Raw genomic sequence first — 13400 nt, 5'->3', positions numbered from 1 at the left:
CACAATTACTACGTTTTATTTTTAAATAAACTATCTGGTGGATAAACGTTTTCTTTTTTTAACTGAAGTATAGTTGATTTACAATGTTGTGCTAGTTTCAGGCGTACAGTATAGTGATTCAATTATACATATACATACTTTTTCATATTCTTTATTATTACAGGTTATTATACAATGTTGAATATAGTTCTCTGCGCTAAACTGTAGGACCTTGCTGTTTATCTATTTCATATAGAACAGTTAGTGCCTGCAAATCCCAAACTCCGCCCCCCACCCCCCCAGCTTTCCGTCCTGGTAACAGATGAACTTATTTACAAAACAGAAACAGACTCGCAGGCTTAGAGGACAAACCTACACAGATGAGCGTTTTCTGCCTTGGGTGTGTCTTCTTCAAGGAATCGAGCTCATTCATCTTCTCTGATCCTTGTGTGTTTGCGCGGGGAGGTAACAGGCTTAGAGAGGAGGGGCCGCCGGGCGGGGCCCAGCTGCTAACCAGCTGTGCGGTCGTCACCGCAGCCACCCGGGTCTCCCCTGCGCTGCTAACGGTCTTTGGTGGGACAAATCCTCCCGCTGTACACCTTGTGTCCTGTGCCTCTTGTTTACAATTCTATTCTTCAGGGACCGATAGATTTACCTTTCAGACCCGCGTTTGTCATAGAACGGTATTTTCTCCCACGGGGAGACCCCCGGGAACCCTCCTCGCCGGCCCTGCCCCCTTCCTGTGATGCCGCGCTGCCCTGCAGGACCCGCCGCTCGCCGGAGGCGCCCCGTGCCGCCGACCAAGCCGACCCCACAGCGCGGCCGCTGCAGGCTCTCGGCCGTCTTCTAGGCGGGCTGATCTCTCACCCGTGACTTCTAGGTAAACGGCAATTCCTCTTTTCGTTCCGAAGAGGGCCGTCGCGTCTCCGGAACTCCTCCCCCTGCCCCTCCGCCACGGCGGGCGGACGTGGCAGGCTCAGCTGGCTTCCAGAGGCAAAGTGTTCAGCAACATCCGAAGAGAAAAGGTCATCTCCAAGTTCCTTAAAGAAAGCGTTCTCAAGAGAGTGTTCCGTTCCAGGCAGATGCGGTGGGAAGGGCCCACCCTCCCGAAAGAGGACTCCAGCTGCAGCTCTCCCGGCGCTGGAAAGTAAGTTCTGACCCCGAAACCCCAACCGAAATTCAGAGTGTGCGCGTGAGGTAAGGCTGAGAGAATGCAGCTGCGGGCGCTAGGGATCTGCAGCGCAGGAAGACGTATAAAGCAGCTCGAACTGCAGAAACCACGTCTTGCAGAAAAGTCTAAATAAAGGTGCAGGTCTGTTGAGAACCCAGTCACAAGTGCGCGCTGCCGCGCGTGCAGACCGGAATTTACTGCTGTGTGTGTTTACCGTACGTTTGGAACTATAGCCACATACAACACTCTCTCGTTCATTGTAGGAATAAGTAGATTTTAGACAAGATTTCTTGTATTTTTGCAACAAAAAATACAGTAGCCTCCCAAATTTACAGGCTAAAATAAGGGAGAAAAGTGTTAAAGTTTAATTTTTAAAACAAAAACACAATTTCTAAGTAAAAATATTTCCATGTGTATATCTTACAGCAGAATTATACAAACACAAGAGAGTTAGGGGGTTTACAGTAAAAACTCATAGAACTGGAGCCCCGGATCAGGCATTCATATAATTGATCCTGACTGAAAGACAAAGCAGAAACTGGAAAAGGGGAAAAAAGACCAGTTATCTAAATAAAGTAAATGCAAATTGCTCATAATTGAATTGAAAACTTTCCCACAGACTCAGCATCCTATTGTTTGAGAAAATGCACATTATTAATTAGAAAAGATTGTCCTGACTTTCTGAAAACATAATTTACCTAGTTACGCTGAACAAGAGTCTAGGGTAAAACACGACCAGCCATGAACTTGGCCATAGGCTGGGGAAAATCAAGGGGGCAAATACTCAGGAAATGTGAACCGTGAAAGGTATTCACAGAGGGAGGCTGAACTAGGGACCTTTTCTCTCCAGAATAACTAGAAACTGAGTGCTGTTGCTACTGACATTTCTGTGCATAAACGTGGACAATGAAAGGGAATGTCTGTCAAAGTGCTTTCCAGAATAGCTGTCAGTGGTCAGTGCTGCCACCTTTGTCACAGCAGGAGAAACCGAGGTGGCTGCAAGGCATCTTACCCACTAGGTGGTGGGCCCCAGGATCTCCTTCCCTTCCGCCCACTCAGACCACCTCCTTTGTAACTGATATCAGAGCGAGTTAAATGCCACGAGACAAAGTGTCTACTTGGCTCTACTTCATTGGATTAATAAAGAGGTACAGGTTGAAGGTCAGGCAAGTTGGGCTACCACTCAAAATGGAAGCCCCTCAGTGGCCTTGGGATGATCAAGAAAGAAGAAGCATTCTTAAGGCTGAGGATTGGCTTTACGCGGCTGGACCAGCCTGAGCTGCTGTGGAAAACAGCCTACCGTTCAACCTGTGACTCGACTGAAGGCTGGCCTAGAGCCAAACCAGACTCGAACCAGCCTCTCACTGCAGTCTGGCTCTCCACGTCGGTGCCCGGGATCCACCACGTCCACCGCGTTTCACATCTGGTCCTCCTCTCTCCTAGCCGTGTCCCCTCACCCCTCTGGCTGGGTGCTCCCCGTAAACACTGTGCAGGGGTTATGCTGGCACGATAGTGTTAAACACGTGACACTGTCAGTTCAACCGTGATGTGGATGGGGAAGGGGAGGCGATGGTCCCCCAGCCAGAGGACAGAAAAAAACCTTTCTCACCTTGAGTTATTTGTAGGAAGTGTTAGCTGGGAACACGTGGGCCCCACGTTTACCCAATTCACTATTTTTCAAGTCACTGTAAGTTGGGGAAAGTCACTTAATCTATTTAAGGCCCAGGTTACTCATTTATAAAATAGGAATAAATAGTAGTAAGGACCTCACTGTGGTGTTGAGTATCAGACTGGGTCGTCTGAAGTGTTCAGCACAGGCCTGGCGCAGAGTAACCACACCATATAGTCTCGAAAATGTAATTTTCAGAGCAATTAATTCGACTCAAACATTTATGGAGTGGCTACCCTATGCCAAGTACTCTGCCAGATAGAAGGCCCATCTTGCCTTCAAGGTGTGGAAAAGAGAATGAATAGCTATAATGTAGCAGTGAGTAAGAAAGTGTAAACAAATCACTAAAATATAACCCAAAATAGGGATCTTGGAGGAGGTAGCCTTTTATTCTTTTTGAGGAGTCAGGGAAGATGATTTAGGAGCTAGATCTATGTGAACAGAACTTTGGCAGATAAAAGGAAGGAGGGGATAAAAAGGAGGCTCTATTATAGGGAAAATAAAAATGATATATGTCCTGGAGGGGAAAGAGTGTTTAGGAAAATTGCAAAAGGTCTGATGTATTTGACATGAAGTCACCCTGGAAAGGTAACGAGCAGATGGACACTTACAACCTGGCTACAGAATGTGGAACTTCAGGCGTTAGGGGGACATGGGGGCAGGTGTGTGTGGGGTTTGTTTTTGGGATGTTTTTTTGGTTTTTTTTTTTTTTTTTTGGTGGTGGGGTAATTAGGTTTGTTTATTTAATAGAGGTACTGGGGACTGAACCCAGGACCTCGTGCATGCTAAGCACACACTCTACCACTGAGTATACCCTCCCACTAGGTGTGGGTTTTAGACCCGCGGTGTAGAAACCAGTCTGGAGGAGGCCAGCGCCCGGGAGGGAGACCTCCAAGGAGGCCTATGTTCCTTCTATATTAATGCACCTGTATTCACCGGGCCCCTCCGCGCCCAGCAGTTCTAAAGGGATGGGGATAGAAACGAACTAGAAAAGCAAAAGGCCCCTGGCCTCACCAGGGTTTGCAGTCGGGTGAAGAGACAGACAGAGACGCAAACACAAGGGTGAGGCGTGCAGGGAAGAAAGCAAGACGGCTGTGCGACACACAGAGGGCTTCTTTATTTTTACTGTGTGTATATCTCCCACATAATTTATTTTATTTTGAATATTTATAATTTCAAAGAGCACTGCTTAAGGGCTTCTTGAAAGCGGAGTCGGGGATCAGACCCCTGAGGAACCTTGAGATGTGTTCAGCATCTGGCGTGCACGCAGTTTTCCGGGAAGACACTCCGAGGAGCGCAGGACTCCTTTCCCCCAAATGTTAAGAACCAGTGCACTTAGATGCTTAATGGAACATTGTGGGGGTTGAATCCAGAGCAGGGTGTTGTACCAACAGGGTGCAGTGGTAGCACCGGCAGAGGGGCCCATTTCTTCCTCAAATGTCCGTGTTTGCTTTGGTAACCTAATCTGGCCTAATCCGGACCTGACTGGAGGTGGGCTTGCGCTCAGCGGGGACACCTTCCCTCTACGGAACTTAATCAGTTCTGTAGACACTGCAGGTCAGAAGCGCGGACAAACTTCACACTCAGCGCTGCGGCCGGGCTGGCCGGGCAGGGGGCGCACGGAGCGCCGCGAGTCGAGGTCCGAGCGGGGGGGGCGGAGTCAGGGCTCGGGGCGGGGCGGGATCAGGCTCAAGGTAGGGGCGGGGGCAAGGTCGGGGGCGGGGTTAGGGGTCGGGGTCGGGGATCTGGATCCGGGTCCGGGTTCGGATTCGGGGCAAGGTAAGGCTCAAGGTCTCGGATGCAGGCCGTGGTCGGGACCGGGGACGGAGTCGGGCGCGAGGCCGGAGGTGAGGACGGGGCCGAGGTTAAGGTCGGGGCTGGGGTCGGGGTTCGGGTGAGGGGTGGGAGCGGAGTCAACGGCGGGGTCGAGGCGGGTGGCTGGGGACAGGGCCAGGGCCAGGGCCGAGGGTCGGGGATCGGGCGCGGGGCTGCGGTTCAGGGGTCGGGATGGGGGGCTCTGGATCTGGGTTGGGGGCAGAGTCGGGGCCTGGGTGCTAGGTGAGGTCGGGCTCAAGGTGGGGGCGGGGGGCGGGGTCGGGACCAGGGACCCCGTCGGGCTCGAGGCCGGAGGCGTGGCCTAGGTCCGGTGTCGAGCGCACGGTCAAGATCGGGGGCGTGGCCGGGGGTCAAGGGGCGGGGTCTGGATCCGGGCCCGGGACCCCCGAGGATGTTCGGCCTCCCGCTGCCCTCTGTCCTCCCGCTGCAGGCCGGTCAAGTCGGAGGCTCTGCGCGCGGAGCGGCCAGGACCTCGGGGTGGCAGTGCCCGCGGAGACGCCGCCGGGGACCAGCCGGGGGCCAGCGGCGCCGAACGGTAAGAGGCGGCGGGCCCCCCCGCACCTGCCAGACACCCACCTCCCCGCTCCCCGGCCCGACCGCTCTCCCAGGGCCCTGTCACAAAGGCCGGGCCGCACACCCGGTGGCGCCGGCGGCCCTCCCGCACCGCAGCCTCACCTCTTCCAGCCGGTGCCCGGCGTCTAGGTGGGGGCCCGATAGGTTCAGATGCAAAACTTGCTGAGCTGCCTTTCCTGTCTCTTCAGGACCCACCTTTCCCTCCGGGAGACAGTTGTAAACGACTAGCAAATACACTGATTACCGCTGGCTTCAGTTTGTGGTTTTTTCCAGGTAGCCATGCCTTAATCAATGCCTGAATCCATTTCAGCGGTGCCTCTCCCGTGTCCTCACGGCTCTCCGACACCGCTGCCTTCGCGGTAGTGGGCTTAGACGCCGTGGTAGTTTGGGGTGGGAGTGGCGGGCCTCTCCGTGCCCCTGCAGCATGTGGGGGGTGTCTGCTCTGCCCGTGTGCGAGGTTAACCCTGCTTTCAAACGGAGCACCTGTTCTAAATGGTAAAAAGCAGTTTAGTAAGTGCCAGATGAGTCACTGTGTTTTTTCTAATTTGTGTCTTATCCTCCTATCCGACGGTATCTCTTTTCTCGCCTTGGGCCTGAATTGTGTAATCTTCTGTCACTTCGATCTTCCAGTTTGCTTTTTACGGTCTGGCGTGCCCCTCGTTTCTAGTTAATTTCCCCTTGTTACCCCGCCCGCCCTCGTGGCACCTCTCTTCCGCTTTCTGAGCCTTTCCTTAACCTCCTGTGGCTGAGAGCCAGAGCTGTGCTTTCTCTTAAATTGGCGCTGGGCCTTACGCTCCGTGTGCCTGTCCCACTCCTGTGTAGCACCGCCAGGAAGCAGAGGAGCAAGATGGGGAGAAGAAACGGAGACAGCAGCGGCACCAGCCTGCGCGCGGCCCGCAGCTCCGGGGAGGTATGGCCGCGCGGGGAACCGGTCCGGCGTCGGAGCCTCGCCCCACGGAGGCGCCCTGCCCACGGCCCTGCTGCTTCCTCTCCGGGAGCGGACTGGCCTGGGATTTGGGCTGTCCAATGGAAAGTTTTAATTTCTTTTAACAAAGGAAAACTCACCCAGCTTCTCTGTACACCTCGAAACATTTCTAATTGCAATTGGGTGTCGTTAAAGATGCCACCTTGATCCACGCGGCAGGGCTCACCTTTTCAGTCTTCTTACACAGGCTTTGTGAAGAATATTGGTGAGGCCCGCGGGGTATCAAAAGGTATAACCAGTGTCCACCCCGGGGAGTTTGCGACCTGTCTGGTTCGGTGGGACAGCCTTCCTTACCAGCTGACCAATTGGCTACGTTAGTTCTACTCTTGGATCTCAGCCGCACGGTTTTCACCAGCTTCTCTGTCGTGTCCCTGTAAAGATATTTCTCACAGGCGTCATTTTGTGCCTTAGTGGACCCTGATTACAGAGCTGAGAGAACCTTGAGAATCCATCAAGGAAGCTTTAAAAATACAGATAAGTTTGGGGGTGGGGTGGGTATAGCTCAGTGGTAGAGCACATGCCTGGCACGCACAAGGTCCCGGGGTCAACTCCCAGTACCTCCATTAAATAAATAAAACCTAATTACCCACCCCCCCAAAATAAAAAGCTTAAAAATTTTTTTAATTAAAAAAAAAAAGAGCTCCCCTGGTGATTCGAATGCAGAGACTAGATCCAATGCACACAGTCTCAGAGAGCAGAGACGTTTGTGTAGCTGGCAAACATATACTAACTATTGCGGTGGCTAAAGTTTGCGGATTTTATTAACTTTATGTTCCCAAAGCCTCCAGAGGAAGACAATCTGCAGCCGCCTTGCGGCGCTCCGCCGGCCTTCCTGTCGAGGTGACTTCCTCGTGGGCCTGTTGAGCCCGCACCCTGTTTCAGGCTTGCTTCTCCCTGAGCCTCCTCAGTGTGGGGGTGGCACCTGGTACCACCTGTCGTTTCATTTGCATGTTGCTTAGAGGGTAGTTTGCAAAGGATTTTCTCACTTGAGAGAAAAAAAGTGAGTTCATCCCCCAAATGTTACTTTTTAAAAAAATAAACTACTCACCTCTTCACTTTCCCTTTTCGAGGATAAACTGTTACAACAGCTGTCTCCTCGCACCACCCCCCATGGCCCTCAGCACAATGTCTGGAACATAAATCCTCAATAGAGATTATACGTTTACTCAGTCCTTTTTTTCGCCTTTAAAAAAATATTTCCCGAGTGTTTCTCAGCATCTGGAGACCAGGATGGTGGGCTGGTCAGTGCTGTGTGTGATGTGAGGGTCAGAGAATTCCACTCTGTTGGTGGAAAGACGTTACAGACTTTCGGATCTGGTACTCAGATACATGCAGTTTGGTGAATGTGCTGAACTGGACAGTTTATCATATGTTTAAAGTCAATTTTGAAAACGTGTGTGCCATTATTTTTAACAAAATGAGAACGAAACCATCAGTTATTGGGAGGGCCTCTCCCTGCCTGCCTGGGTGGTGTTAGCAAGCTGACAGCAGGGTGAAGAGAGCAGGACGGCTCCTCAGGCGTGCTGGGTGGGCCTTGCAGGAGGGAGGGCGGTCCCCAGGCCTGTGTCTTTTGTCCTGCTTTACCCAAGGAACATGTAAAATTATGTGCTTGAGCTTTCACGGGTTTCTCTTACATTAAGTTTATCCTAAAACAAATATTGTTTTAGAACTTATCTCACTGGAATTTGGATGCAGAAGTGCCTGTTCCTGAAAATAAAAACCTCCTGCCTGGAAGGGACAGTGCCGTAGGTGGTGAGAAATCCTAGATGTGTGTGTTGATACTTGTATTTATAAATATATGGAAACTTAGATTCATATTTATAATATGAACAACTGCTCATATTAAAGGGGGCTTGTTTATAATATAACATGTTTTGTGTAACTATTGTCATTTTTTTCATACACATTCTTTCAGGCAAAGTTAACAAGGTAAGGATAAATGCTTGGTTTTAAATAATTCACAGAACATTTTAAAATTATATGTATGTTCCTTAAAGAGAATTTCTTTCCTCAAAGTTAAACATTAAATTTTATTTCCATAGAGTTCTTCAAACAAGTTGAAGCCTTTATTGACTATTTTACAAGGCTGCAAATTGGTCATTAAATTCGTATCTTATTATATTATTTTTTTCAAGTAACAATATTATAAATGGAAGTTAATATTGTAATGTATGTAATGTTTTCTAGTCATTTCTAGTCATTGACAAAAGGGAAGTGGTCTCAGACCTTAAGATACCTTGAAGCCACTGAAACAGTTGCTATTTTGTTTTGAAGTGGTGAAAAAATTAATCTTTCATTTACTTTTTTTGATCGAAGTATAAAATAGTTAACTGTTAATATAATGAAGACAGTGATATTCAAGAGTCATTAACACTGTTAACACTGTTTAGCTGGTATTGGTAAACAGACTGTCCTAAATCCTGCTGAAGTCAGTGGAGACGAGCATCTGTATGTAACGAGGGACTGTTATATAGGACTTTACTGTGTATTGCTTGCTTAGAACAAGAATTATACATTCTTAGAACAAGAGTAGGGACCAGAGACGCAGTGTGTGTAAAAGTCTTTGTAGAACCATTTGGAAATTCCAGCAGAGTAGCTGATGCTAGAATTTAGTTTGTCAGGAGCATACTCCCAAAAGAACACGGGTGGGAATTTAACATCATACTTCTAAAGTATTATTTAAAAAATAAAAATGTATGCAGTTACTACCTAAAATGTTGTCACGATTTTTCTGTTGCCAGAACGGTAAACAAGGGGTATTCCAGTTACGGAGTTTTCCTCTTGACGGAAGAAGCATCGCGGAGGACAGGTGAGAGCATACATATTGTGTAAACCCTGAAATTGGTGAAATAACCCTAAGTGCAGGTGAGTTAACTAGTCATCTCAAATACAAGGACGAAAAACATCCAGAAGAAAACAGAACTGTGTGTGAATAGTGGGAAACGACAGAAATGCACCCTAAAATAGGAGGTGGCCGCGGACACCGGGAGGGGTCGGTGTGGGGTGACTCAGAGTTGACTGTGCCCCTACCTGCAGCGTTCAGGTGGAGAGAGTTTGGACTTCTTGTGGGAGTGACAAGAAACCGTCACAGGAAAGTGACAATCCGTGCTCCAGGAACGATGTTAATTCCTTACGTGTGTTAGTTCTTCTAACCCCCGACGTCCTATAAGGTCTGTCCAGTTGCCATCATCCCAACTTCCCAGACGAGGATGTGGCGCCAGGTGACCAGTACTGAGTGGCAGAACCGGGCTGTAAGGCCTTGGTTCATGCTCCAGCCACCACGGGATGTTGCTTCCCAGATCCCCATCCCTGGGTTTGAATTCTTACTTTTTGGTTCTTAAACTGTGTGCATGAGAACCAGCTAGAATGTCTGAAAACGCGGGCTGCTGCTCTCTGGAAACGAACATCTGTTGAACACTGCTGTGAGTCACTCTTACGTGGAATGAGTTACTTCCCGGTGGCCCCGAGTTCTGCGCCTTTGTTTTGTCCCCGGCCTTGACAATCGGTGGTTCAGTTAGCAGTCCCCGTCGGAGGACCTGCCTCTGTGAGGCCCAGGACGCAGCTCACCTAACACTACGACCGAGGGATGCTGGGCTGTGACTGCCGTCCTGAGGGACGAGGTGCTGGGGGGCGGGGGAGGCTGGCTTTTACCAGAAAGAGCTCGGAGGGAGGGGCGAGCCGGGTGCGCGGCAGTCAGCGGCGTGCGCGGAGCGCAGAGCAGGGCTCGGCCGCGCGCCCGCGCGGGGTTTGCCTCCCAGCGCCGCCCTCACCCGCCGCGCCGTCTCCGCGTCCGTCCGTAAAAGGCGGAGAACGCAACCGCCGGCCTCCTGCGCTGCCGTGAGGACTAAACCGAACCCCGTGCTTGGTGGGCGGGGCAGGGGTGCTGACGCTGCGGCCGAGTTGGGAGCTGGGTGTCAGGGGAGCGTTCACGAGGGGCTTCAGCTCAGCCTGCCGTCAGCAATTCAGAGAATCAAGGTGGTGGTAGCTGTCACTCCGATGAAGCCTGCAGAGCACGTTCATGTCACGGGCTTGCTGCTCGGAGCCCCTCCGAGGGGGCGTGGATGAGAGTTCGCATGTTGCTCGCTGGCGGCAAGGGGTCCAGGCCTGCGCCTCACGCGCGGATCCACGCCCTTTTCCCCAGACTGCGTGGCTTGTGTCTGTTATCCACTGCAGACGTAAAGTGACTTTCCTGTGGCTTTTCAGAGGCAAGTCAGTATACCTAGCATTTAGCTAAATGAGTAAGTTTTTACCGTTTTGTATCAAAATGAAAGTAATTTTCAAAATTCTTCAAGGCTACTTTGCTGTCTCGAGTGTAAGTGAGCTTTAAAAGTAAGTAGAGAATGTCTATGTGTCGATTAATGCATCAAACCCCTCAATGTCAGCATCTCTAGTAAGCGCTAAAAGAACTGTAAACTCAGTATTCTAAGGCTTTTTTTGCAGTTTTCCTTTTAATACAACACCTAGAAGTATTACTCCAAAAAAAAAAAAAAAAAAAGCACCGTCAGGTGACAATTACTGTGGACTAGATCTGGGGTAGTAGTTGTTTGATAGACATTGTTTTACTTCCTTTTTTATTAGAATAATTTTAAAACCACAGTGGCTTTTAAAAGTAGAAGTCTTTATTAAGTAACCTAACTATGTTCTTTACGAGTTTCGTCTGATCTAATTCTGAGTCAGTACACACTTCACTGTAATTTCAGTTTGAGAGCCTCCTTTTCAGACATCATAACTGCACGTACAGTATTTTTGTAGGCAAATGGAAACACCTGGCCACTTCCAACCTAGTGGCCATTCATAGCCACAGCTAACCATTTGCAGGCACGGTGATCTGGTCTCCTGTGATGTACAAACAGATGTCCAGCTAATATTTTAATCTACACTGTAATTTTCTGTTCTTTTCTTTCTTTTTTAATTGAAGTATAGTTGATTTACAGTGTTGTGTTAATTTTTGGTGTACAGCAGAGTGATTCAGTTATAAATACATATATGTATTCCTTTTCCTATTCTTTTTCATTATAGGCCATTGCAAGATATTGAATATACTCTACAGTAGGACCTTGCTGTTCATCTATTTTATATACAGTAAATATACTTTTTTTTTTAATGGAGGTACTGGGGATTGAACCCAGGACCTTGTGCACGCTAAGATGTGCTCCACCACTGAGCTGTACCCTCTCCCCCAATCTATACTTTAAAAAGTGTCTATAGTTGTATATAATTCGAGCATATTTGAAAGTTAACATGTTTCTGTTACAGAGACACACTCAGGCCACTGGGAACCAAAGGTTAGCTAGTCTTTGATAAGGCTTTCTTATTCATTATCATTTTAATAGCATTTTAATGCTAGTCAACCAACCATTCATTAAATACATCATTTTTTAAGGGATTTCAGAAGATCTTCGATGGAGACGGGCTATCACGTGACCAGTAGTCCCACAATGCTGCTCGCCGAGAGCCACTCCCGAGCAGCTGCCTTGGTGGGCCAGCGGGTGAGCGCCTGCCCTGGCCTGGGGGCGCCGGCAGGTCTCTGCTGGCCACACGCCGACGGAGACTTTTGCAAAGACAGAAACGAGCCTCAGGTGAATTTATGCTCAGCTGTAGAAAACAACAGTGGGGACATTTTAACCACTCCGACTTGGGATCTGAAGTGTGGACGCAGCAGTGTGGAGGAAGGTTCAACAGATGAAAGCGACTTGCCAGGAAACGAGAGAGCAAACGAAGCTTTACTCAGCTATTTTAAAAAGATGGGCCTGAGCTTAAAGCCAGAAACAATAGAAAGTGTTGATGACTTTTTCACCGAAGAGCCGAGCGCCGCGTTCCCATATCCTGACCTGCTGCCCCCGCCTTTCGGCGCCCTGGACCTGCACAGGTTAGCCTTCTCCAGGTCTGCAAACTGGACAATGACAGCGGCGCTTCCAGAAAGCTCCCTGGAGCCTTTGATAACTCTGTTACTGGAAATGGAACGACTGCAGCATGTGACAATTCAAAAAGAAAGGCCGAGACTGCAGACCCCGCGCTGCACTCCCGGAGCCCCTGAAAGACCCTCTTCTTCCAAACCCGTTCCCAAAACGAGGCAGCCCAGGCTTTCTGACTCTTTGAGTCTTCAGACAACTTGTGCAGATAAAAGTCATGAAAAAAGCAAGAGCGATCCTGGTTCTTGTAAGCTTGAGTGCAGCACATCCAGGTGGGACTGGATGGAGCAGTGCTGGTAGGTACAGGTGGGGTTCTAGACCATCTCTGAAAAGCTCCTCCACCACAAAGCAAGTGACGGCCACTTATGACGACTCTAAGAACCCCAGAAGTGCCACTTTAAACCCAGGCCAAGAGCTCTCAGCCAAGCCTGCTCCTGCCCGGGCAGCTCAATTGCTGGTTAAAATGGTCCCAACCCGATGTCTGCCACCAAAGTCTCCTATACCAGTTGCACCTATATCTCTGTCTTTTCCCGAAAATGAGAGGGAAGGAGCTAAGGTACCAAGGACCCAAAAGAAACTTTACCGAAAAAACGTGGTGTTGAACAAACCATTCTGTGCTCAGAAGCTAAACTGTCTGTCGTCTTCGTTGATAGAGAAGGACAAGTGCTCACCCATCGACCAGAAATAACTCTTTTCTTCCCTGCTTCTCAATGTGAGCAGGTCTACTCCAGGAATCCCGGCTGAAGCATGGTCACTCACCCTGAGCTACGGGCCAGAAACACCCATGCCCTCCACGCGGTTCCTGGCTGCGCCGGGGAGTAGAACTTGAGACCCAGCTGAGATGTCGACAGGGAAACCTGGGGGCTTCCCTGCCGACCCCCTGGACAGCCTCCCACATGTTACGTTTCAAAGGTAGTTTCACTGAGAAAACTAGTCAAGATGGTCCTTTTGTTGTGATTGTTTTCCCGTATAATTCCATCAATAAATGGTGCCGTCGACTTACTGCTGGTACAACACCCCTTTATTCTGCTCTATTATACAGCATGAGAGTCAGTGTTTTTTTTTTAAATTGAAGTATAGTTGATTTGCAATACTGTGTTAGTTTTCAGGTATACAGCCAAGTGACTCAGTTATACATATATATTTCAGATTATTTTCCATTATAGGGTATTACAAGATGTTGAATACAGTTCCTTGTGCCATACTGTGAATCCTTGTTGCTTCTCTATTTCACACGTAGTGTGTATCTGCTAGTCCCACACTCCCGGTCTGTTC

The 13400-nt window shown here is 49.4% G+C and overlaps 1 protein-coding gene across 1 annotated transcript; it reads left to right on the top strand.

Moving 5' to 3' along the window:
* The first annotated feature begins 996 nt into the window (after positions 1-996).
* FAM217A (family with sequence similarity 217 member A) lies at positions 997-13400 on the top strand. Its single transcript, XM_032462426.1, is given in 8 exon segments — positions 997-1126; positions 5086-5190; positions 6051-6138; positions 7881-7965; positions 8129-8142; positions 8955-9022; positions 11597-12401; positions 12403-13400. Coding segments are annotated over 8 exon segments (1641 nt in total). The 5' UTR covers positions 997-1061; the 3' UTR covers positions 12814-13400.

This window comes from Camelus ferus, chromosome 20 (assembly GCF_009834535.1).
Source record: "Camelus ferus isolate YT-003-E chromosome 20, BCGSAC_Cfer_1.0, whole genome shotgun sequence".
NCBI classification, from domain to species: Eukaryota; Metazoa; Chordata; class Mammalia; order Artiodactyla; family Camelidae; genus Camelus; species Camelus ferus.
This window is presented reverse-complemented; position numbering and strand designations above follow the sequence as displayed.